Consider the following 23822-nt stretch of genomic DNA (forward strand, 5'->3'; position numbering starts at 1 on the left):
GGAGTACTGTGTGCAGTTTTGGTCCCCTTATTTGCGAAAGGATATATTGGCCTTGGAGAGAGTGCAGAGAAGGTTCACCAGGTTGATACCGGAGATGAGGAGTGTAGCTTATGAGGAGAGATTAAACAGATTGGGTCTGTACTCGTTGGAGTTTAGAAGGATGAGGGGTGATCTTATAGAGACATATAAGATAATGAAGGGGCTGGATAGGGTAGAGGTGGAGGGATTCTTTCCAATTAGAAGGGAAACCAGAACTAGAGGGCACAGCCTCAAAATAAGGGGGGGCCGGTTCAGAACAGAGTTGAGGGGGAACTTCTTCTCTCAGAGGGTAGTGAATCTCTGGAATTCTCTGCCCATTGAAGTGGTGGAGGCTTCCTCGTTGAATATGTTTAAATCACGGGTAGATAGTTTTCTGATCGATAAGGGAATTAGGGGTTATGGGGAGCAGGCGGGTAAGTGGAACTGATTTGCTTCAGATCAGCCATGATCTTGTTGAATGGCAGGGCAGGCTCGAAGGGCCAGATGGCCTACTCCTGCTCCTATTTCTTATGTTCTTATGTTCTCCATAGCTATCTTAAAACTAATAGAATTATGGTTACTGGTCCCAAAGTGATCCCTCACTAACACTTCTGTCACCTGCTCTTCCTTATTTCCCAAGAGGAGGTCAAGTTTTGCCCCCTCTCTAGTCGGGCCATCCACATACTGAATGAGAAATTCCTCCTGAATACATTCAACAAATTTCACTCCATCCAACCCTCTAATACTGGCTGTCCCAGTCAATGTTGGGAAAATTAAAATCTCTGACTATTACCAACTTATTTTTCTTGGAGCTATCTGTAATCTCCTTACATATTTGCTCCTCAATTTCCCGCTGACTATTTGGGGGCCTATAGTACAACTCTATCAAATTGATTTCCCCCTTCTTATTTCTCAGTTCTACCCATATAGACTCAGTGGCCGAACCATCGGATATATCCCCTCTCAGTATGGCCGTGATGCTTTCCCTAATCAAAAGTGCAACTCCCCCTCCTCTCTTACTCCTGTTCTATCTTTCCTATATCTTAAAAGAAGTGGCGAGTGAGATAGTTGATGCATTGGTTTTAATTTTCCAAAATTCACTTAATTTGGTTCCATTAGATTGGAAAATAGCTGATGTAACTCCTTTATTCAAAAAGGGAGGGAGACTGAAAGCAGGCCAGTTAGCTTAACATCTGTCATAGGGAAAATGTTGGAAGCCATTATTAAAGATGTTATAGCAGGGCACTTAGATAAATTCAAGGTAATCGGGCAGAGTCAACATGGTTTTGGAAAAGGGAAATCACGTTTAACCAATTTATTGAAGTTTTTAATGAAGCAACAAATACTGTAGCTTAAGGGCAAACTGATAGATGTACTGTACTTAAATTTCAGAAGGCATTTGATAAGGTGCCACATCAAAGTTTTTGCGGAAAATAATAGCTCTTGGTGTGGGTGGTAACATATTGGCATAGATGGGAGATTGGTTAGCTAATAGGAAGCAATATGCATAAATGGGTGATTTTGCTGTTTGGCAGGATGTGATGAGTATGCTGCAGGAATCAGTGCTGGGCCCTCAACTCTTTACAATTTACATAAATGATTTGGATGAAGATTTAGCATGGTTGCTAAATTTGCTGACAACACAAAGATAGAAAGGAAAGTAAGTTATGAAGAGGACGTAGGGAGGCTACAAAAAGATTGAGATAGGTTAAGTGAATGAGCAAAGATCTAGCAGAGTATAATTTTGAAAAACGTGGGGTTGCCCATTTTGACAAGACCAATAAAAAAGAAGCATATTATCTGAATCGTAAGAGATTACAGAGGGATTTGGGTGTCCTAGTGTGTGTGAATTACAAAAGGTTAGCATGGAGGTGCAGCAAGTAATTAGCAAAGCTAATAGAATATTATCATTTATTGCAAGGGGAATTTAATACAAGAGTAGGGAGGTTGTTTCAGTTATACAGTAAGACCACATCTGAAGTACTGTACAAATACTGGACACTATTTGTCTTATTTAAGGAAAAGTATAAATGCATTGGAAGAAGTTCAGGGAAGTTTTATTAAACCATATCTGGAATGGGCAGGTTATCGTATGAGGAAAGGCTGGATAGGCTAGACTTGTATCTACTAGCAAGCTATCGTTCAGTAAGAGTTATCATAGTGCCTCTCAGTGTGATATTGATTCTAATGATAGACTTGATTGTGCTTTTAATGAATTTATTGATATGAAGAGTTATCCTGTCCACTTGTGCCTTTATACCCAGTGTACTAAAAGCTATCCAGCACACTCAAAGCTATCAAAAACACTCAGCAACCTGCACTGAAAAATACAAGGAAATTACTTTAAGTAGTATCTGAATTTAATCAGGTTTTCAGTTAGTCCAAAACAACTGTTGTGCTATACAATACACACTAGAGAGCACCACCCAATCCCCATTAGTTTTTAATTTATCTTAGTCTCAAGGTCTTTCCACTCACCCATTTTGCAGGTCCCATTATCTAATTGCTCAGGAACCTGGGAGGGGGCTGCCGATCGGGCCGCGGGGTGGGGCTGCCGATTGGGCGTCAGTGTTGAAAGCAAATGATATGACATTTTCCAGCTAGGGACACTCAAGATATTGCACAATTGCGCGACAAAGGGCTTTCTTGTGCAGTTGCCAAACTCAGGCTGTCAATTATACATTGGACTTTTTTTTTATGTCTTGCAGGTCACTATGTCAGAAATATTTGTATTTATGGACTTGAGGATTTGAAGTGGTTGAGTGAAAGAAACTGCTTGTTTGCTAATAAATTTGAACTCCATGCCTATCCACCAACTCTGGAATGCCTTGAATACCGGATCCTCAAACGAGCTCGGAATCAGAGTATCATTGCTTCGCAAACCGGTTTGTGAATGACTCCGAATAGGTTGTAACGTCGCAGGACACGAAAACACAGAATGAACATAAACTGAGAAACTATCTGGGATATACTTGATTCTCCACAACTTTTTAAACTGTTTTGAATTGTTTTTTGTTTAAATGTGTTATGTTCCATTCATTTTTATTCCTTTGGCACCATGGGAATAGAGCGTACCCATAAAATGTCTGCACAGGGAAAAATTCCACAGTACTAGAGAATTCCCTACTATCCGTGTTTGTTTATGGGTTACAGTAACCAATTCCCTCGCCCTCCCATATTTACTTAAGGGTGGGGTGGGTGGGGGCTACAGAAAGGTAACTAGTCAATTTGGGTTACTTGGAACTTGAGCATTTAAACTTCATGTACTGTAAGAGTTGCCAGTTAGTTGCACACAAGCTGCATTTGCACTTTCCATTGTCAATGATTTGTGAAAACCGTATGAAAATATTGAGATCTTTCTTGGGACATTTCATATGAAAGGCACCTCCTGTTATTTTGGAATAGGAAGATCTTTTACAAGGCTCTGATGCTGGCATAAAGAGCATTGAGGGATGGCAGCGCTGCCTGCAGTTGGGCCCCGTGACTTGCCCCAGCCTTGCTCCCCTCGAGTGAAGCTCATTCCAGGACTTCCCATTATTACCCCCTTGACTGCTCCTGTTTCTTTTGCAAAATCGATTAGTGTACTGTAACAGAATGAAAGTGTCTGGATCTAAAACTGCCGGCAAATGAAATAGTTCCATAACCGAAATGGTTGCCTTGTTTCTTGCAATTTTGGGCATTTAAAATTCGCTGACTCATTCAGGTGAATTTTTTTTTTATATAGATGAAAGGACCAGGGGATTCTTGGAAATATCCTCACATTTTATTTTTCTAGAAGAGTTCTAAAAGACAACGGTGATCAAAGAAGCTCGAAATGCATATGTTTAATTTCAGGACAGTCAGCGGCCGAATGAAGATTGTAGGATAGTATTTTGGATTAAACTCTTCAGCGTGATAAAGTGCTAACAAAGTATTCTATCTGAAACATTGACCAGCCCTACTCAAGATACTGACTGGACCGGTGGTGTAATTTGAAGGATATTCTATTATCACATGAAATAAATCCATCTTGTATTTTTTTTGGTTCCATTAAACACTGTATGTACTCATGTACTTTTCAAGTATGCAGCTACCAACAACAATTACGAAGCAAAAAGACCTTATTACATAGAAAATCACAAAGTGCAAGATACATGTGCTTTCTTAATGAGGTAGTGTAGGAAAGGCACTGCAGAAATGAACAGCGGTAGGGACCAGTGTAGTGCATTATTAAATTCCAATGTGCAAACTTTCCCCTGGAAGTTTGTAATGCTTTAAGATTGTAAATCAAGCAATCTTTTTAATTATCCTTTTGTATTATGGCCATCTTACTGACCTCATTGTTAATGGAGCTGATTACATTTTACTACATAGATATATTCATGGTTTATTTGGCTGCATTGGTCATGGTGGTCCCTCCTAAGAAATAAAAATGTGGCTCAGGAAATTTGAATGGGTCTTAACTATGTATATTCGATATCAGTTTTTTCTTCCAGCAGTCAACATTTTCAGTAAAATCTTCCCCAAAGTTTGGCACATGAGTGATCAACATTCCAGTTTTGCTCATTTTGGTCAAAGCTGCTTGAGAGTTTAAAAGGAATTGTAAAGGAATTGTCCACCAATCATTCATCTATATTCAGGCTTGATTTGATCATTTCCCCAACTTTGTTTTAAAAAAAGGGTTAATGGGAAAATGCAAAATGTTGCTCATGATGCCTGTCATTGTAAAGCTTGTGGAGCATTTCATAACTATGAAATTGGCTTGGACAGTGAATATATTACTCCAGGACTTTATAATAACCTGCTTCCTTGCAGTCATTCTACAGACTGAGTTCAGGTACCTACATGGAGTCTTATTTTAATCTGAAGGTCTATCCACCAGTGCCATCCGTGATCTTATTGTGGATGACTACATTTATATTGTGACCTTAACGGAAACTTGTCCTTTATGTAGAAGGACTTCCCTGCTACCTTGCTCTTAATGTAGTCTCCACCCATATGGTCATCCTTGTATCTCTTTCCAACAGCCCCCTACTCTCCTCCAACTCCATGTCATGGAATCATAGATTCCCTACAGTGCTAAAGGAGGCCATTCAGCCTATCAAGTCTGCACTGATTCTTCGAAAGAGCATATTACCCAGGCTCGCCCTCTTGCCCTCTCCCCGTAAACCTGCACATTTACCATGGCTAATTCACCCAACCCCCACATCCCTGGACACCAATGGGCGATTTACCATGGCTAATGCACCTGTTGTGGGGAATTCACCACTCGGAGTCAAGACTTAAAGATTCAACAAGCAGTTTATTGATCAAAGCTTTGGGAGAAGTAGCGGCCCTCCCCTGTGCTCGCAGTCAACTTCTCGATTTGGTGTGGCGGCTAGCCTTTTTTATACACTTTATTCATACAAGACACCAGCAGTTATTGTGTAGCAGCTTTGGGCAGTTACATATATATTAACCAATTGGGCTCCCTAGCAACAATTAGCAACAATTAGCTTCCAATCACATTTCTTCAAAAACGACCATTAACAAAACCCATGACTCATTGTTTTGGTTCCCCTTTTCTTAAGTTAAACTTGACCACATAGACCTCAAAGTCTGGACTTGTGTCTGTTCCAGCAGTTTTTTATATACACTTGTTAACCACAAGATGAGTGCTGGGTGAAGTTGGTCCTGCAGTCAGTCATGTACTCATCAGTCTCCAAAGGTCACAGTTCCAAAGTTCCAATTTTTACTCCAACAATCCCTCCTTTTGGTCATTGATTATGCACTAATAATCAGACTGACCAAAAATATCAAAGTTCCTGTGTCGCCGGTCCGGCAATTAATACAGTCTTTTGGGTATTTGTCGTCCGTGATGTTCTGCGCGTACTTGCAGGTTACACGTTTACAGGTACTCTTCTGTCTCGTCCTTCTCTCCGTCGTTTCCGTCCTCGGGTGTTCCCATTAGATGTTCTTCTTCGGTGGCCACACTGGCTCCTGGCACAATCCGAGCCATCATGACTTTACAGCAGGTATTAAAACATTCGATAATCAAGCAACAAGCAATTATTATTACAACAAGAATAATCAATTCATGCATTAAATAAGACCCCCAGGATCCCCCAATAACCATTCAAGCCAGCTATTCCCCTTCTTGGGGCCTTGTCTAAAGTAATCAAGCTGCTTTCTTATGTCATTAATGGCTTGGGTGATGTTGTAGGGTTCATCTGTAACATGTGTTATACATTTGTCTCCTATTATTGTGCATACTCCCCCCTGCTGAGCTAACTGATAATCTACAGCATAGCGGGTCTGCTGCGTGTACACTCTTAATTCAGCCAGTTCTCGGTTGATGGCATCCAGTCCTTTTGCTGTACTGTTTCTCAGAATGGTTAATCCACAAAGTTTCTATTCGCGGCACTAATTACTCCTGCTGCTCCCCCCAGGGACAGGGTCCCAAGGGACCCGTAGCCGAGTGACGATCCAGTGTGACCGGATCATTCCAATCAGCACAGAATTCCTCGCTGAAGGCTCGGGTTACTATCTTCAGGTATGCCCTCTTTGAGGGCGTGGAACAGTGAGTGGTCCTGTTGTCCCTACTACAGAGGACCGGGAGTTTTGGTGTTGCGGTCATGAAGGTGCCATTGAGGAGGAACACTAATCCCTTCTTGGCTTGGAAACATTTAACTTCCCAGTTAGTGGTTTGTGTAAACTCGAGAAACCACCAACTTTCCAGGTCACTTGACTTTCCATACCCTCCTGGCAATTGGTAAGTATCAAACGGGTATGTCCATGTAGCTGAGCTGACATGAATCCCATTACACTGACCACAAATGAATTGCCTCCCTGCTGTCACATTCAGGCATCTTTGCTCATTACAGGTACAAATAAACTGGCCTTTGTTCACTTGACAATGACGGCGGGCACACTGTGTCTGAACACAGGAAGCATTCTTGAGGACCAAGGCACACGCACATCCCCACCCTTGCCCCGAGAAGCAAAGTGGGTAGCTTTTATCGTCTGAGCATACTCTCCCTTTTACTCCCCGGAGCCCCCTGCACATAGGAACTGTGAAGTTTATTAGTTCCACACATCTTCCCTGTATACTCCTTTTATATTTGCCTGTTTGTCCTTTTCAGGGTGCGTCCGAGGTATCTTCTATAAAAGTCATGGGGGGTCCACCCAGGGGTGGCCACGAACAGGGCCTCTACTGATTGGGCAAGTGGGTAACACACGGTTCAATTGCCGTGTAAATGTACATGGGTCTTATAAAATAGGTTATCTTCTAATCCTGTCACCTTTACAACCGTGACAACATAGAGCGACGCAATTATATACACTATCTTAGACATGCTAGCGGCAGATAAGTATCAAGGCAGATACAATAAACAAAATTATCTTATTACTCTATTAACAACTTTCCAAAGGCTACATTGCCAACCCGAACACAACCCAGATGCTTTAGTTGAACTTGCTTGTAGTCTTTACCTGTTGCAGGGAAAGCATTCTGGTTACTTTATTGATTAATCGTGAATCGCACGTTACTCATTAGTTTCTTTATACAATTTCAGCTGGGTCCAATGTTTCCATACACCTTTCCCCCTTATGTCCAGACAGGCACAGGTATCTCCACTGATTATGACCTCATATGGCCCATTCCATTTTGGTGCAAATCCTGGTTTTTCGGGCAATGTTTTTACCATGACGCGACTTCCTGCCGTTGAGACGTCAGGGAGCATTTCAAGCTCTCTCTCTGCGTCTCTTTCTTCCTGATTATCCTTTACTAATTTACGCATCCCTTTTAGTTGGACGCTTAGTTCCAAAACATATCGTTTAATTTTGTCTTTTAGTGGGCCTACATCGGCCCCACCTGTTATGATGTTTTCTGGTAATTGCATCGCCCTTCCTGTCATCAGTTCATAAGGGGTTAATCCGGTTGTACGGTTTGTCACGGCTCTTAACTTCATTAGTATAACAGGTAATACCTCTGTCCACATTTTTCCTGACGCTTGCATAGCCTTGGCCAGGGCATTCTTAAGGGTTCGGTTCATACGTTCTACCATTCCAGAACTCTGTGGGTGGTAAGGAATGTGGAATTTCTGCTTTATGCCCATAAGTTGGCACACTGTTTTCATCACTTTCCCAGTGAAGTGCGTCCCCTGATCCGAATCAATTTGCAGGGGTACTCCCCATCTAGCGATGACCTCTTCTGCCAATATTCTAGCCACTGTGGTGGCAGTACAATTTCTGGTGGGGAATGCCTCTACCCACCTTGCCAACTGGTCTATGATAACCAAGCAATAGGTTTTACCGTGGGATTGTGGTAGTGGCCCTGTGAAATCTATTTGCAGATGTTCCCAGGGCCCATTTGGTCAGGGCTGGTGTCCCATCTTAATTTTTATGGGTTGACCGGGGTTGTATTACGTGCATGTCACGCATCGGTGACAATGTCGGGCTATGTCCCTTCCCATTCCTTTCCACCACCATTCTTTTCCTATACTAGTTGCCATGGCTTCTCTTCCCGCATGTGAGAGTCCATGGTGTAGTTCCAAGAGGGTGTTTTGTATACATTCCGGTGCCATTACCTTGTCATTGCGTCTCCAAACATTATCAGTCCCTCTGCTCGCTCCTTGTGCTTCCCATTTACCCTTTTCCTCTTTCGAAGTATCTTTGTGTAAGTCCCGAATATCTATTTTGTCCTCTGTCTGATTGATTCATAACTGCTATTGGCAGCTCGCCAACTGCTTCTTGTTCTAACGCTAGTTGCACTGCTCTATCTGTGGCTTGGTTCCCTTTGTATTTTAGCCAGTCGGGTTTGTCCCTTTCTGGTTCCCTCTGATGTGCTTTAATTTTTATTACTGCCGCTTCTTGGGGTTTTTCGCTGGCCTTTAGTAATGCCTTGATCCTTTGTTGATGTTTAATAGGAGTTCCTCCCGTGGTTACAAACCCCCTCCTACCCCATGCTGTCATATAATCATGTGTTACTCAGAATGCGTACCTACTATCAGTGTATATATTTACCGTCTTTCCTTCTGACAATTCTAGTGCCTTTGTGAGTGCCACTAGTTCCGCCACCTGCGTGGATAAACCTCCGTCAACCCTTCCTGACTTTACTGTTTCCAATCTGTCATTTACTACTGCCCACCCTGTCTGGGGTGATCCCTCCACGTATTTACGTGAGCCATCTACAAAAAGAGTCTCTTCAGCTGTTGCTAAAGGTACATCCTTTATCTTACCTTCTTCTGTATCCGTATCTACGTCCCCACAGTTATGTGGTTCCCCTGTATCCAAAATTCCTTCTGCTGGGTTATCTCCTGTGTCTCTTACTATTATAACTGATTTGCTGGGAGGTAGGAGGACGGCTTCCCATTTGACCCTTCTCATGTTCGAGACAGACCTTAACTTTCCTGTATTTAGCATTTCCATCAAGGTGTGTTTGGTGTGGAGGATTTATATTTCCTGTCACTACTATCGGTTTGCTAACATTTACTGCCCAGGCGGTGCAATCTAAGGCAGCTATGCACCTTGGCCGTCCGGTTACTACCGGCCCTTCTGCTGTTGAATAGTAACCTATGGGTCTCCGTTTATCACCATGATCTTGCGTTACTACTGCAGAGTAGAACTCCCCTTCATTGTTACAGTGTATGTGGAAATCTTTATTGGAATCTGGTAGTCCCAGTCCGGGGGCTGATATCAGCTCTGCCTTTAACTTATTATAGGCCTCTTCTTGCTCAGGTCCCCATTCTATGGAGTCTAAAGTTGGCTTTCCCCCTTTAACTAGCCTCTGTATAGGCTCTGCCAATTTTGCGAATTCTGGGATAAAACTTTGGCTATAATTAAACAGTCCCAGCACCTTCCTGACTCCTCTTACGGTGACTGGCCGCGGCATTTGTTGTACTGCCTTCTTTCGGTCAATTGGCATTTCTTTAAGTTCTTGTGATATTAAGTGTACTAGATACAGGACTTGTGCTTTTCCTTTTTGGGCCTCTCCTTAAACCCTGTGGTTTTTAGTCATTCAGCACTAGATATAGTGCTTTCTAATGTCCTGACTTGGATTCTGAGGCTATTAATATATCATCCACGTATTGTAGAATCGTGCTACCCTTTGGTAGTTCGACCCTTTTCAGGATGTCACTCATTACTCAATGGAAGATGGCGGGGCTATTATGGAATCCCTGCGGTAGGCGAGTCCAAGTGTACTGTTTGTCTCCCACTGTGAATGCAAATTTTTCTTGGGATTCGGAATCCAAGGATAGGGAGCAGAATCCATTGGCTATATCTAATACAGTGAAGATTTTATGCTCCGGTGACGATACATTCAGGTTTGTCGAGGGGCTTGCTACAATGGGGTGTAATTTGGGAGTGACTTTATTGAGGGCAGTGTAATCTATTGTGAGTCTGTAGCTTCCGTCGGGTTTGCTCACCAGCCAGGCAGGGGTGTTAGTGGTACTCATAGTTTCCCTCAGGATCCCTTTCTTCACTAACCCTTTAACTATTTCTATTACAGCTGCCTTTGCTTCCGGTTTCATTGGGTACTGTCGGTGGGGCTTATGCTCCGGTCCAGGCACCTTTATTGGGTCAATTTTGGTTAGGCCAGTGTCTAATTTTGTTTCGGCCCATACTCCGGGGACGGAGGCACAGATGGCTCCAAACTCCTTTGTTTCTAGTCGCCAATCTCTGGTGGTGGCTGTGGCCACCTTGATGGTCTCGAGGTGACTTGTGAGTCTCTCCATTCCGGTTTTCCGGCCGTCCCATTTTGGCCAGATTGATTCTCCCTTCCCGCAGTCAATCAAAATTTCATACTCTTTCATTAAATCATTTCCCATTATTGTATCTTCATTATTTTTACATATATAGAATCTCATAGGTATATACAAATTATTTATTTCCACTAACGTGGTCTCGCTCTGGCAGGCGGGTGTTTTGTTCCCTCCTATCCCTGTTAGATAAATCATCCTACTTGTAGTGGGTAAGGGAAGGTCGGTGACAGATATGGATGCTCCTGTGTCCACCAGCATCTCACATTGCCTGCCCCCTACCAGTGCAGACACATAGATCCTTCCCTCCTTCTTACCCTTATCAATGGGGGCTGTAGACTGTCAGTCTTGCTGATCTCGGAGGTCCCCAGATCCCTCCGATTCTGCTGTGGACACGGATCGGGGTTTCTCATGTTTAATGCCAACATGTTGCCTCCGTGTGCCCATTCTTATTACAATAATTACAATGTCCCCCACTGTTTCCAGATTTATTTCCTTTCCTTGGGACCCGGCACTCCTTTGCAAAGTGCCCCCTGTTGGCCACAATTGTGACAGGTCTGTTTGGGCTTAGTCCCGCCCCCGCTACCGTAGGCACCTACTCTCTACTGTTTTATTTTTGTCTGAGACTTTTCCTCCCCCACTCCGTGTACGCCACTAGCCCATTCCACTAGTTCGTCATAATCCTGGGACATGATCACTCCCATTTTTAAGATGGTTTGGTGGGCACTGGAGAGCCCATCCATGAAAGCTTGAATAAAGGCTCGATCCCCACCAGCGGGGTTCACCTGCCCCGAGCATTCCTGGTATACCTGGAACAAGCGTTCCCCAGACTCCGGGGCTCCTTCTCCCTTCTGTTGTTTGATCATTGTGATTTTACTCCAATTGGTAGGGGCATTTCCTAAAGCTCTCTGTACTTCCGTTTTAAACCGGGTGAAGGGTGCCTGTTGGGCATCCACCTCTGCCGTTAGGGCTATCGCATGCGTCCAGCGCCCACCCTGGAAGTCATTTGCGGCTTGGGCATTGGCCCCTCCGGCTACCTGCCTCCATTTGTCCGCTGGGCATGCGGCCCTGACTAGTTGGTGTATATCCCTTAAGTGCAGTTGGTGTCCTACCCAGACCGTATCTAATTCTGCCCAAAATTTCATATTTGCGCTTCTGACTTGTAGTTTACCCAGGGAGGCCAATATCTGTTGTCTCTCGCCCAGTGTGGATAGTTTATAATGTGCTGTTGGCACGGCGACTGTCCCCCCTCGGGTTACTGGCACCAAGTTTGTTCTGGCGCTATTCCTTCTTCTGGAGGGGCTGTCGCTCCCGGTTGTGTTGTCTCGTAAGGGGGCAGAGGACCCCATTGGTTTTCTTCTAATAATTGATTCCTTTTCTCTAATTCCCTTACCCTAGATTCTAGTTCCTTTAATTTTATCCTTGTCTTCGTTCCACTTCTTAGTGGAAGCCGCTACTTGTCCAATTAGTCCAGCTAATTGATGTACTAATAGTACTCCTGCCTTCTTTGTTTTGTCTTTCTTCTGCCCGGCTGTCCACCTTCTCTGTTGTTCTAAGGTCTGAGAAACATCCCAGCCATCCTTTTGCATCTCCCTAATCAACAAGTGTCTGTCTGTCATATATTTATCAATAAGGGAACCCGGAATTCCCCACTTAGTTTCCTTCCCTGCCATCTTGCAGGCTTCTATGTTCCCTCACAGGGGTTTCTTTAAACGGCTACGACTACCCTTTCAGTAACGTCTTTCCTCCCATCGTTTCTGTTTATTCTCACGGCCACGATTACTCAGCAACGTGTTTCCTCTCCACTGGAGTCCGGCTCTAGGTCAGAGTTGATCAGCTCCTTTTCCGCACCGCTTTACAACTTAACTGACAGACTACCAACCAAAATTACACAACTTTATGCAAGCGGATGGCAAACTCTGCGTTTGTTCGCCACCAGTGTTTGATACTAAAATGACCTCTACTACTTGTGCTTCATGATCCTAAGTGCCTTGGTCCCTCTACGCCCACTTCAGGGTCCTGACCTTCGTGTGGGGGATTTCACCTCTTAACAACTGGTCTAAGGCTGTGCGTTTGAGACAGGCACTTCCTTTTTGTCCTTTAGTCGATTAGCACAAGTAACAGTCAATACTTGGATAGTGTGGAGGAGTGTGCCTCTCCAGTGGTAAGACACAGTGACCAGGTCACTGGCACACAGTCAGGCTCTGTGGCCCGGAAAGGGAAGAGAGGGGTTAGGAGAGCAATAGTGGTGGGGGGTGCATCAGTTAGAGGCACGGACAGGCGATTCTGTGGGTGCGAACGGGACTCCAGGATGGTAGTCTGCCTACCTGGTGCTGGGGTCACGGATGTCTCCGAGAGGATAGGAGGCATATTAAAAGGGGAAGATAAAGAAACGGATGTCATTATACACATTGGTGGAAATGACGTAGATAGGAAGAGTAGGGGGATCCTTAGAGAGCAATTCAGGGAGTTGGGAAATAGGTTAAAAAGTAGGGTCACTAGGGTGGCCATCTCTGGGCTGCTCCCAATGCCTCGTGCCAGTGAGGCTAAGAATAGGGAGTTGGTACAAATGAATGCCTGGCTAAAGGACTGGTCCAGGAGGGAGGGCTTCATTTTCATAGATCAATGGGAGGTTTTCAGGAGAGGATGGCACCTGTACAAGAGGGAGGGGTCACAACTAAGTTGGAAGGGCACAAATATCCTGGCTGGGAGCTTTGCTAGTGCAGTTCGGGGGGGTTTAAACTAGTATGGCAGGGGGGTGGAGATCAAAATATTAGGTCTACAAGTGTGGAGGCTGGGGACGAGCTTGGGGCTGGGACAAGGCTGGCAAAGAAGAAGAGCACTCTGGGGGAGGGCGACCTCACTGGGCCTGGAGGTCTGGAGTGCTTATACTTCAATGCAAGGAGCGTAGCAGGTAAGACAGACGAACTTGGGGCCTTAATGCGCACGAGGAATTTGGATGTGGTTGCGGTGACAGAGACTTGGTTGAAAGAGGGACAGGACTGGCAGCTGAATATTCCAGGGTACAAGTGTTTTAGGCGAGACAGAGGAGGGGCCAAAAGAGGTGGGGGAGTAGCGGTATTAGTTGGAGAGCATATTACAGCGGTGCAGAGGGAGGACAATTCAGAGGGGTCGTGTAACGAGTCACTCTGGGTGGAGCTTAGAAACAGGAAAGGCGCAGTCACTATGTTGGGGGTGTACTACAGGCCCCCCAACAGCCCAAGGGAAGTGGAAGAATGGATATGTCAGGAGATACTGGATAGGTGCAGGAAAAATAGGGTTGTTGTAGTGGGAGACTTCAATTTCCCTGGTATAGACTGGAAATCGCTGAGGGCAGGGACTCTGGATGGGGAGGAATTTGTAAAATGTGTACAGGAGGGGTCGTTGGAACAATATGTAGACAGCCCGACTAGAGAGGGGGCTATACTGGACCTGGTACTGGGGAATGAGCCCGGTCAGGTCTTCTAAGTTTTGGTAGGGGAACATGTGGCAAATAGTGACCACAATTCTGTTAGCTTTAGGATAGTGATGGAAAAGGATGAGTGGTGTCCCAAGGGTAAGGTGTTGGATTGGGGGAAGGCTAACTTTAGTGGGATCAGGCAGAAATTGGCAGCTCTTGATTGGGAGAGGCTGTTTGAGGGTAAATCCACATCTGGTATGTGGCAGTCTTTTAAGGAACAGTTGTTAGGGCTACAGGACAAGCATGTGCCTGTAAAAAAGAAGGATAGGAAGGGTAGGATTAGAGAACCGTGGATAACCAGGGAAATTGAGGGACTGGTCAAAAAGAAAAGAGAGGCGTATGTTAGGTCCAAGCAGCTAAAAACGGAGGGAGCTCTGGAGGAGTACAAAGAAAGTAGGAAAGTACTCAAACGGGGAATTAGAAGAGCAAAAAGGGGTCACGAAATGTTCTTGGCAGACAGGATTAAGGAGAATCCCAAGGCATTTTATTCATACGTTAGGAACAAAAGGGTTGTTAGGGAAAAAATCGGTCCTCTCAGGGACAAAAGTGGGGACTTATGCTTGGAGCCCAAAGAAGTAGGGGAGATCCTAAATGAATACTTTGCGTCGGTATTCACAAAGGAGAGGGATGTGTTGACTGGGAGTGTCTCGGAGGGGTGTTGAACCGTTGGAGAAAATCTCCATTACAAAGGAGGAAGTGTTAGGTTTGTTAGAGAATATAAAGACTGACAAATCCCCAGGGCCTGATGGAATCTATCCAAGGCTGCTCAGGGAGACGAGAGGTGAAATCGTTGGGCCTCTGACGCAAATCTTTGTCTCGTCACTGGACGCAGGTGAGGTCCCAGAGGATTGGAGGATAGCTAATGTGGTCCCGTTATTTAAGAAGGGTAGGAAGGATAACCCGGGTAATTATAGGCCGGTGAGCTTGACGTCCGTGGTGGGGAAGTTGTTGGAGAAGATTCTTAGAGATAGGATGTATGCGCATTTAGAAAGGAATAAACTCATTAACGATAGTCAGCATGGTTTTGTGAGAGGGAGGTCATGCCTCACTAACCTGGTGGTGTTTTTTGAAGAAGTGACCAGAATGGTTGACGAAGGAAGGGCCGTGGATGTTGTCTATATGGACTTTAGTAAAGCGTTTGACAAAGTCCCTCATGGTAGGCTAGTGAAAAAGGTTGGATCTCATGGGATAAAGGGGGAGGTGGCTAGATGGGTGGAGAACTGGCTTGGTCATAGAAGACAGAGGGTGGTAGTGGAAGGGTCTTTTTCTGGCTGGAGGCCTGTGACTAGTGGTGTTCCGCAGGGCTCTGTATTGGGACATCTGCTGTTTGTGATTTATATAAATGATCTGGAAGGAGTAACTGGGGTGATCAGTAAGTTTGCGGACGACACAAAACTGGCAGGACTTGCAGATAGTGAGGAACATTGTCAGAGGCTACAGAAGGATATAGATAGGCTGGAAATTTGGGCAAAGAAATGGCAGATGGAGTTCAATCCTGATAAATGCGAAGTGATGCATTTTGGTGGGAATAATGTAGGGAGGAGCTACACGATAAATGGAAGAACCATAAAGGGTGTAGAGACGCAGAAGGACCTGGGTGTGCAAGTTCACGGATCTTTGAAGGTGACGTCACAGGTGGAGAAGATGGTGAAGAAGGCATATGACATGCTTGCCTTTATAGGACGGGGCATAGAGTACAAAAGTTGGGGTCTGATGTTGCAGATGTATAGAACGTTGGTTCGGCCGCATTTAGAATACTGCGTCCAGTTCTGGTCGCCACACTACCAGAAGGACGTGGAGGCTTTGGAGAGAGTACAGAGGAGGTTTACCAGGATGTTGCCTGGTATGGAGGGGCTTGGTTATGAGGAGAGATTGGGGAAACTGGGGTTGTTCTCCTTGGAAAGACGGAGGATGAGGGGAGACTTAATAGAGGTGTATAAAATTATGAAAGGCATAGATAGGGTGAACGGTGGGAAGCTTTTCCCCGGGTCGGTGGTGACGTTCACGAGGGGTCATAGGTTCAAGGTGAAGGGGGGGAGGTTTAACACAGATATCAGAAGGACATATTTTACACAGAGGGTCGTGGGGGCCTGGAATGTGTTGCCGGGCAAGGTGGTGGAGGCGGACACACTGGGAACGTTTAAGACTTATCTAGACAGCTATATGAACGGAGTGGGAATGGAGGGATACAAAAGAGTGGTCTAGTTTGGACCAGGGAGCGGCGCGGGCTAATTGTTCTTTGTTTCTCGTTTCAAGGCTTCATTCTATGATCATCTTGCTGGTGCCAGTACAGAGCGAGACTGCGGATAGTTGGGAACCTGTCTCGGGGGCAGGGAATTCAGATGGTGTTCGTAAAGCAGAAGTGGAAATGAATAGGGTTGGGAAGCATTTTCTGATCAGGGCCAGTGTGATCTCCTGGACTCGTTTCGATCGCCACAGGGGATCGGAGAGGAATTTCCCAGATTTTGTTTTCCCCATATTGGCCCTGGGGTTTTCACTCTGGGTTTTCGCCTCTCCCTGGTGATCACATGGTCTGGAATGGGGGGGTGAGTTAATAGGTTGTGATGAACAAAGCATCGTAGCTGTGAGGGACAGCTCGGTGGATAGGATATTAGGATGTAGATAGGCTGGAAAATTGGGCGGGGTTCCTGGATTCAGGATTCAATCCTGGACCGGGGAGCGCCGCGGGCTTGGAGGGCCGAAGGGCCTGTTCCTGTGCTGTATTGTTCTTTGTTCTTTGTTCTTTAATACTTATTTCTATACCGTAAATTCCCCTAATTTTTACCCATTTTAAACTTCATTGTTGACTCAGTCTGACTCCCACAGATTCAATGATCTCTACCCCAGTTGCCGATCGAGGCCAACCGATCGACTCACCAGCAGCATAGATCCTGCCGACTACGCCAATTTGTTGTGGGAAATTCACCACTCGGAGTCAAGACTTAAAGATTCAACAAGCAGTTTATTGATCAAAGCTTTGGGAGAGGTAGTGGCAAATTCACCCAACTCACACATCCCTGGACACCAATGGGCAATTTACCATGGCTAATCCACCTAACCTGCACATCTTTGGACTGTAGGAGGAAACCAGAGCACCCGGAGGAAACGCATGCAGACATAGGGAGAATGTGCAAACTCCACACAGACAGTTACCCAAGGCCAGAATTGAACCAGGGTCCCTGGCACTGTGAGGCAGTAGTGTTGACCACTGTGCACCCACCCTGAGAACAAACCCTTGAGTCTTCCTCACATTGGTTGAACCAGACTGCTTACAACCTCAACATTTATTTGCTTTTGACCCCATTTTTTCCTGTCATACATGCCTATTTCCATCTCTGTAACATCATCTGTCTCTGCTTATTTGCTGCTGAAATCCTCATCAATGCTTCTATTGACCCCTGACACAGCTCTTTTAATACTCTTCTGATTGGCACCCCATCTACCACCCTTAATAAACTTCAAAATTCTGCTGCCCAAATCCAAATTCGAACCAAGTTCCATTCATCCATCATCCCTATGTTTTTTAAAATTAATTTATGGGACATGGGCATTACTGGCTGGCCAACATTTATTGCCCATCCAGTTGCCCTGAGAACGTGGTGTTGAGTTGCCTTTTTGAAACACTGCAGTCCGCATGCTGTGGGTTGACCCACAATGCCATTAGAGAGGGAATTCCAGGATTTTGACTGCGAAGGAACGGCGATATATTTCCAAGTCAGGATGGTGAGTGGCTTGGAGGGAATCTTGCAGGTGGTGGTGTTCCCATATATCTGCTGCCCTTGACCTTCTAGATGGAAGTGGTTGTGGGTTTGGAAGGTGCTGTCTAAGGATCTTTGGTGAATTGTGCAGTGCATCTTGTAGATAGTACACACTGCTGCTACTGAGCATCGGTAGTGAGGGAGTGGATGTTTGTGGCTGTGGTGCCAATCAAGCGAGCTGCTTTGTCCTGGATGATGCCAAGCTTCTCGAGTATTGTTAGAGCTGCACCATCCAGGCAAGTGGAGAGTATTCTATCACACTCCTGACTTATTCCTTGTAAATAGTGGACAGGCTTTGGGGGGTCAAGAGGTGATTTACTCGTCACAGTATTCCTTGCCCCTGACCTGCACTTGTAGCCATTGTGGGTGATTCTCCCAGCTAGAGCAGCGCAACGGGCTGGGAGTCATCAGTGGAGGCCATTTTGAGGGCAATTCTCTGGGCGCCATAGCCTCTGCGTGTCTCTGGGCCCTGGATTTCTGGCATTGTCAACTCTGCGCCGGAAATCATCGTGGGGCTGATTTTAAATATTGAAATTGCTATTTCCATCTTATTAACGGCACCTTGACTGAAGCCTCCCCCCCCCCGCCCCCCCCCCCCCCACCCCGCCCCCCCCACTAGGAGTGGTTCACTCGCGGGGTTTACAATAGCTCCCCACTAACAGGGAGCTGGCGGCCCAACCCTGCTGGAGTGAAGGGAGGCCATGGTGCCCCTCCCTCCTCCACCAGGAGGTTGGGATAAGGGAGAGGTGCCTCCTGGCACTGCCCAAGAAGGCACATTGGCACTGCCCACTGGGCATTGGGCAGAGCTAAGGGAGCAGGGCCAGAGGGGTGTGGGGCCTATTCAGGGATGTGGTTGGGAGGACAATCGGGGGTTGTGGGGGATCCCACTACCATTCTGCATAGGGAACTGTGGCAGAGGAAGTGAAGGGGCTGATCGGGGGAAGGGGGGAGCTCCCAGAGGGTTCAGGGCTGTGGGTGGGGGAGATGAGCAGATCGGGGCTGCGGTGGCGGGGGGAGATTGGGGGAGATCGGGGCAGGCCTGGGGTGGGGCGGGGCTGGCCCGGAGAGACCCGGGACGCCAGCAATCGGGGGTGGCAGGATCTGTGTGGCAGCAATCGGGAGGCTGGCAGTGCGTGGCTACTGTGCATGCGCCGATCTCCGCTCTGACAGATTGGTGTGCATGCAGCTGGCCTGCTCAGTGCTATGCTCGGGCCCCTCGAGCGGGAATAGGCCCCGCCCCGGATTTTCAATGTGAATCTCACTAAGGCACTCTGCAGTGCACAGAGTGTGGGAGATTCATTTTGAAAATCTTGCTTTCTAAAAAAAAACAGTGGGAGTTACTCCCATTTTTACATAAATTCGGCACTTAGAATTTTATTTGGGAGAATCCCGGCCATTGTGTTTGTGGCGAGTCCAGTTGAGTTTCTGGTCAATGGTAACCCCCAAGGATATTGACAGTGGAGGATTCAGTGATTCTAACACCATTGAAGGGCCAGTGGTTAGAGTGTCTCTTATTGGTGAATTGTGTTTGCCAATCTGCATTAGACAATGGTCTCCCTACCAGCTCAAATTTAAAATTTACATCCTTCTGTTCAAATTCCTCCATGCCTGTCCCTCCCCATCTCTGTAACATCCTCCAATCTTTCAATAACTCTGTAACCCATGTTCCCCCGACCCCAGCATTGGCAGCCGTATCTTCGGCTGTCTGGCTTCACACCCATTGAGTTCCTTCCCTAAATCTCTCCAAATTTTGAAGTTGATCTTTAAAACCTATTAGACACCATTCCTAAAATCTGTTTGGAAACATAGAATCGTAAAAAGTACAGTACAGAAGGAGGCCATTCAGGCCGTTAGATCTGCATTAATACTGCAAAGAATAGTCATAAAAACATAGAAAATAGGAGCAGGAGAGGCCATTTGGCCTTTGAGCCTGCTCCGCCAGTCATATGATCATGGCTGATCATCCAACTCAGTAGCCTGATCATGCTGCTCCCTACCCTCCAAATATCCTTTGATCCCCTTTGCCCCAAAAACTATATCTTAACTCCTTCTTGAAAACATACAATGTTTTGGCTTAAACTGCTTTTTGTGATAGTGAATTCCATAGGCTTACCACTCTGGGTGAAGAAATTTCTCCTCATCTCAACCCTAAAAGGTTTACCCCATATCCTTCGAGTAGGACCCCTGGTTCTGGACACCCCCACCATCAGGAACATCCTTCCTGCTTCTACCCTGTGTAGTTTTGTTAGAATTTTATAGGTTTCTATGAGATCCCCTCTCCCGCCCTCCTCATTCTTCTGAACTACAACGAATATAATCCTAACCGACTCAATCTCTCCTTGTATGTCAGGAATCACTCTGGTAAACCTTCGCTGCTCTCCCTCTATCACAAGAACATCCTTCCTCAGATGAGACCAAAACTGCACATAAAATTCCAGGTGGAGCCTCACCTATACATAATGTTCCAGGTGTGGCCTCATGGCAAAGCCTGGTATTTTTGGAGCAAGACATCCCTGCTCCTGTACTTTGAAGGCCAACATAACATTTGCTGCCTTTGATGCCTACTGCGCCTGCATGCTTACCTTCAGAGATTGGTGTATACCCAGATCTCATTGCACATTCCCTTTGCTTAATTTATGTCCATTCAGATAATAATCTGCCTTCCTGTGTTTGGTACCACCAAAGTGGATAACCTCCCATTTATCCACATTATACTGCCATGCATTTGCCCACTCACTTAGCTTATCCAAATCATAGTGAAGCATCTCTGCATCCTCCTCACAGCTCACCGTTCCAATCAGCTTTGTGTCATCTGCAGATTTGGGGATATTATATTCAGTAGCCTTATCTAAACCATTAATATATATAGTGAATAGCTGGGGTCCTCGCACCGATCCCTATGATACCCCACTAGTTACTGCCTGTCATTTGGCAAAAGACCCATTTATTCCTACTCTTTATTTCCTGTCTGCCAACCAGTTTTCTATCCATCTCAATACACTACGCCCAATCCCATGCACTTTAATTTTACAAGCTAATCTCTTATGTGGGACTTTGTCGAAAGCCTTCTGAAAGTCCAAATAAACCACATCCACTGGCTCCCTCTCAACAACTCTGCTGGTTACATCCTTGAGGAATTCCAGTATATTTGTCAAGCATAGCTTTTCTTTCATAAATCTGTGCTGACTCTACCGTTTCTGCCCCTGTTTTCCAAGTGCTCTACTATAAAATCTTTGATAATGGACTCTAGAATTTTTCCCACTACCGATATTGGGCTAACTGGCCTATAATTCCCTGTTTTCTCTCTACCTCCCTTTTTAAATAGTGTGGTTACATTAGCTACCCTCTAATCTGTAAGAATTGTTCCAGAGTCTATAGAATCTTGGAATATGATCACCAATGCATCCATTATTTCTAGCGCCACTGCCTTAAGTGCACTGGGATGTAGATTATCAGGACTTCAATCCCATCAATTTTCCCAACACCATTTCTCTAATACTGATTTCCTTCAGTCCCTCCCTCTCACTAAACCCTGTGTTCACTATCATTTCTGGTATGTTATTTCTATTCTCTTTTGTGAAGACAGAACGAAAGAATGTATATAGTTGGTCAGCCATTTCTTTGTTCCCCATTATAAATTCCCCTGTTTCTGTCTTCACCATTCGTTTTCTCTTCACATACTGACAGAAACTTTTACAGTCAGTTTTTATGTTCCGTGCAAACTTACTCTCGTACTCTATTTTCCCCTTCTTAATCAATCCCTTTGTCCTCCTTTGTTGAATTCTAAACTGCTTTCAATCCTCAGCTCTGATGTTTTTTCTGGCCAATTTGAATACCTCTTTCTTGGATCTAATACTATGTCTAATTTTCCTTATAAGCCATGAATTGGCCACCTTTCCCGTTCTACTTTTATGCCAGACAGAAATAAAGAATTGTTGCGGTTTACCCATGTGCTCTTTGAATGTTTGCCATTGCCTATCCACTGTCATCCCTTTAAATAACATTTCCCAATCCATCATAGCCAACTCGCACCTCATACCATTGTAGTTTCTTTTACTGAGAATCAGGATCCTAGTCTAAGAATCAACTCTCTATCTTGATGAAGATTATGGTTGTTCATCCCCAAGGGGTCTCGTGCAACTAGATTGCCAATTATTCCTTTCTCATTACACAATACCCTGTCTAGTTGGTTCCTCAACATATTGGTCCAGAAAACCATCCTGTACACAGTCCGGGAATTCCTCCTCTACACTATTGTGACTAATTTGATTTGCCAAAGCAATATGCAGATTAAAGTCACCCATAATTACAGATGTTCCTTTATCTTGTGCATCACTGATTTCCTATTTAATTCCATTCCCAACGTCACCACTACAGTTTGGGGGTCTATATACAACCTCCACTAATGTATTTTGCCCCTTGGTGTTTTTCAGCTGTACTCATAGAGATTCCACATTGACAGAGCTAATATCCTTTCTCACTATTGCGCTAATTTCCTCGTTAACCAGCAATGCAACTCCTCCACATTTTCCTTTTTCCTTCCTAAATACTGAATGCCCCTGGATGTTCATTTCCCATCCCTGGTCACCTTGCAGCCATAGCTCCATAAACCCACTATATCATACCCGTTTACATATACTTATGCGATGAATTCATGCACTTTGCAAATGCCCCATGCATTAAGACACAAAACCTTGACACTTGTCTTTTTAAGATTACTTTCCCAATCCCAATTACTTGTCCAAGGACGTGCGGGTTAGGTGGATTGGTCATGGTAAATTGCCCTTTAGTATCTGGGGGATTAGCAGGGTAAATATGGGGTTACAGGGATAGGGCTTGGGATTGTTGTCGGTGCAGGCTCGATGGGCAGAATAGCCTCTTTCTGCACTGTAGGGATTCTATGAATCCCACTATTTTTCACGGTGTTTGATTATTGCCCTTGATTTCTCAGCCTATCACTTAGTCCCTTTTCTGTCTTTTGTACTTGTCCTTGATTCCCCTCCTCTGAATCCTTGCATAGGTTCCCATCCCCCTCCCATTTTAATCATGTTCTTTTCTAATATCCTTGGCCAGAATTTTATGCTCCTCCCAGGTGGGTTTTGAGGGGTGCAAAGGAGTGTAAATTTACTGGGATTACTTCCATTATCCTGCCTGCCCCAACCCTGACACAATTTCACAATGGGGCGGACAGGGCCTCCGGGTAGGAAACCCACTCTTTCCGCTATTAAGGCCCTTAAGTACCCACTTTATGGCCACTTAAGGGTCTTTTCCTGCCCAGCCTCAATTTTTAGGCTGCTGGGTGCATGTCAGAGCAGGGTGGGAAACTGAAAAATGAATGAATTTCCATCTTGAGTAGGAAGTGGGGGAGGTACACCTCAATCTAAAGGCCCCTTCAAATTTGGAGTTTCCTTTCTTCCAGGACCTGGGAGATCCACCCCCCTCCCCCCCCCCCCATTACCATACCCCTCCACCCGAACCCCCAATGCCAAGATCGTGACACACCCCGCCCCCCGCCCCCAAAACCCAGGACGTAGGCTGAGGAACAGCACTGTAGTATCTCTTCTGGCCACTGCAGTATTACCTGGATTGGAACCTCCTTCCAAGGCCGAATGGCGGTCCCGCCTGCTGCCAATTAATGCTCAATGGAATGTGAAATTGCAGTGGACCTGTCAGAGTCGGCGGGGATGGGTAAAGCGCCGACGTTTGCCATCCTGAAAATTTAGGCTCTTGTAATTTTTTTCTCAAAATATTTATCAAATTCCTAAATCTGTATCCACCACCCGAAAGAGTGCATTCCAAATCCTAATCATTTGTTCCGCATATCGTCTCTGCCTCTTCTTCCAGTCAACTTTTAAAACCCTTTGATTA

The 23822-nt window shown here is 45.4% G+C and overlaps 1 protein-coding gene across 2 annotated transcripts in view; it reads left to right on the forward strand.

Annotated features, from left to right (window-relative positions):
• LOC144503838 (N-acetyllactosaminide beta-1,6-N-acetylglucosaminyl-transferase-like) overlaps nt 1–23822 on the forward strand; it is a 69902-nt gene that overhangs the window by 36537 nt on the left and 9543 nt on the right. The window contains exon 3 of one of the 2 annotated variants that reach the window (XM_078228777.1): nt 2727–4465. The exons of the other annotated variant lie outside the window; for it this stretch is intronic. Within the exon in view, the coding sequence (XP_078084903.1) occupies nt 2727–2911 (185 nt within the window). The 3' untranslated portion in view covers nt 2912–4465. Of the gene's footprint in view, nt 1–2726; nt 4466–23822 lie in introns of those variants that run through there. 2 annotated transcript variants of the gene reach the window in all.

This window comes from Mustelus asterias, chromosome 2, assembly GCF_964213995.1.
Source record: "Mustelus asterias chromosome 2, sMusAst1.hap1.1, whole genome shotgun sequence".
In the NCBI taxonomy this organism is placed as follows: domain Eukaryota; kingdom Metazoa; phylum Chordata; class Chondrichthyes; order Carcharhiniformes; family Triakidae; genus Mustelus; species Mustelus asterias.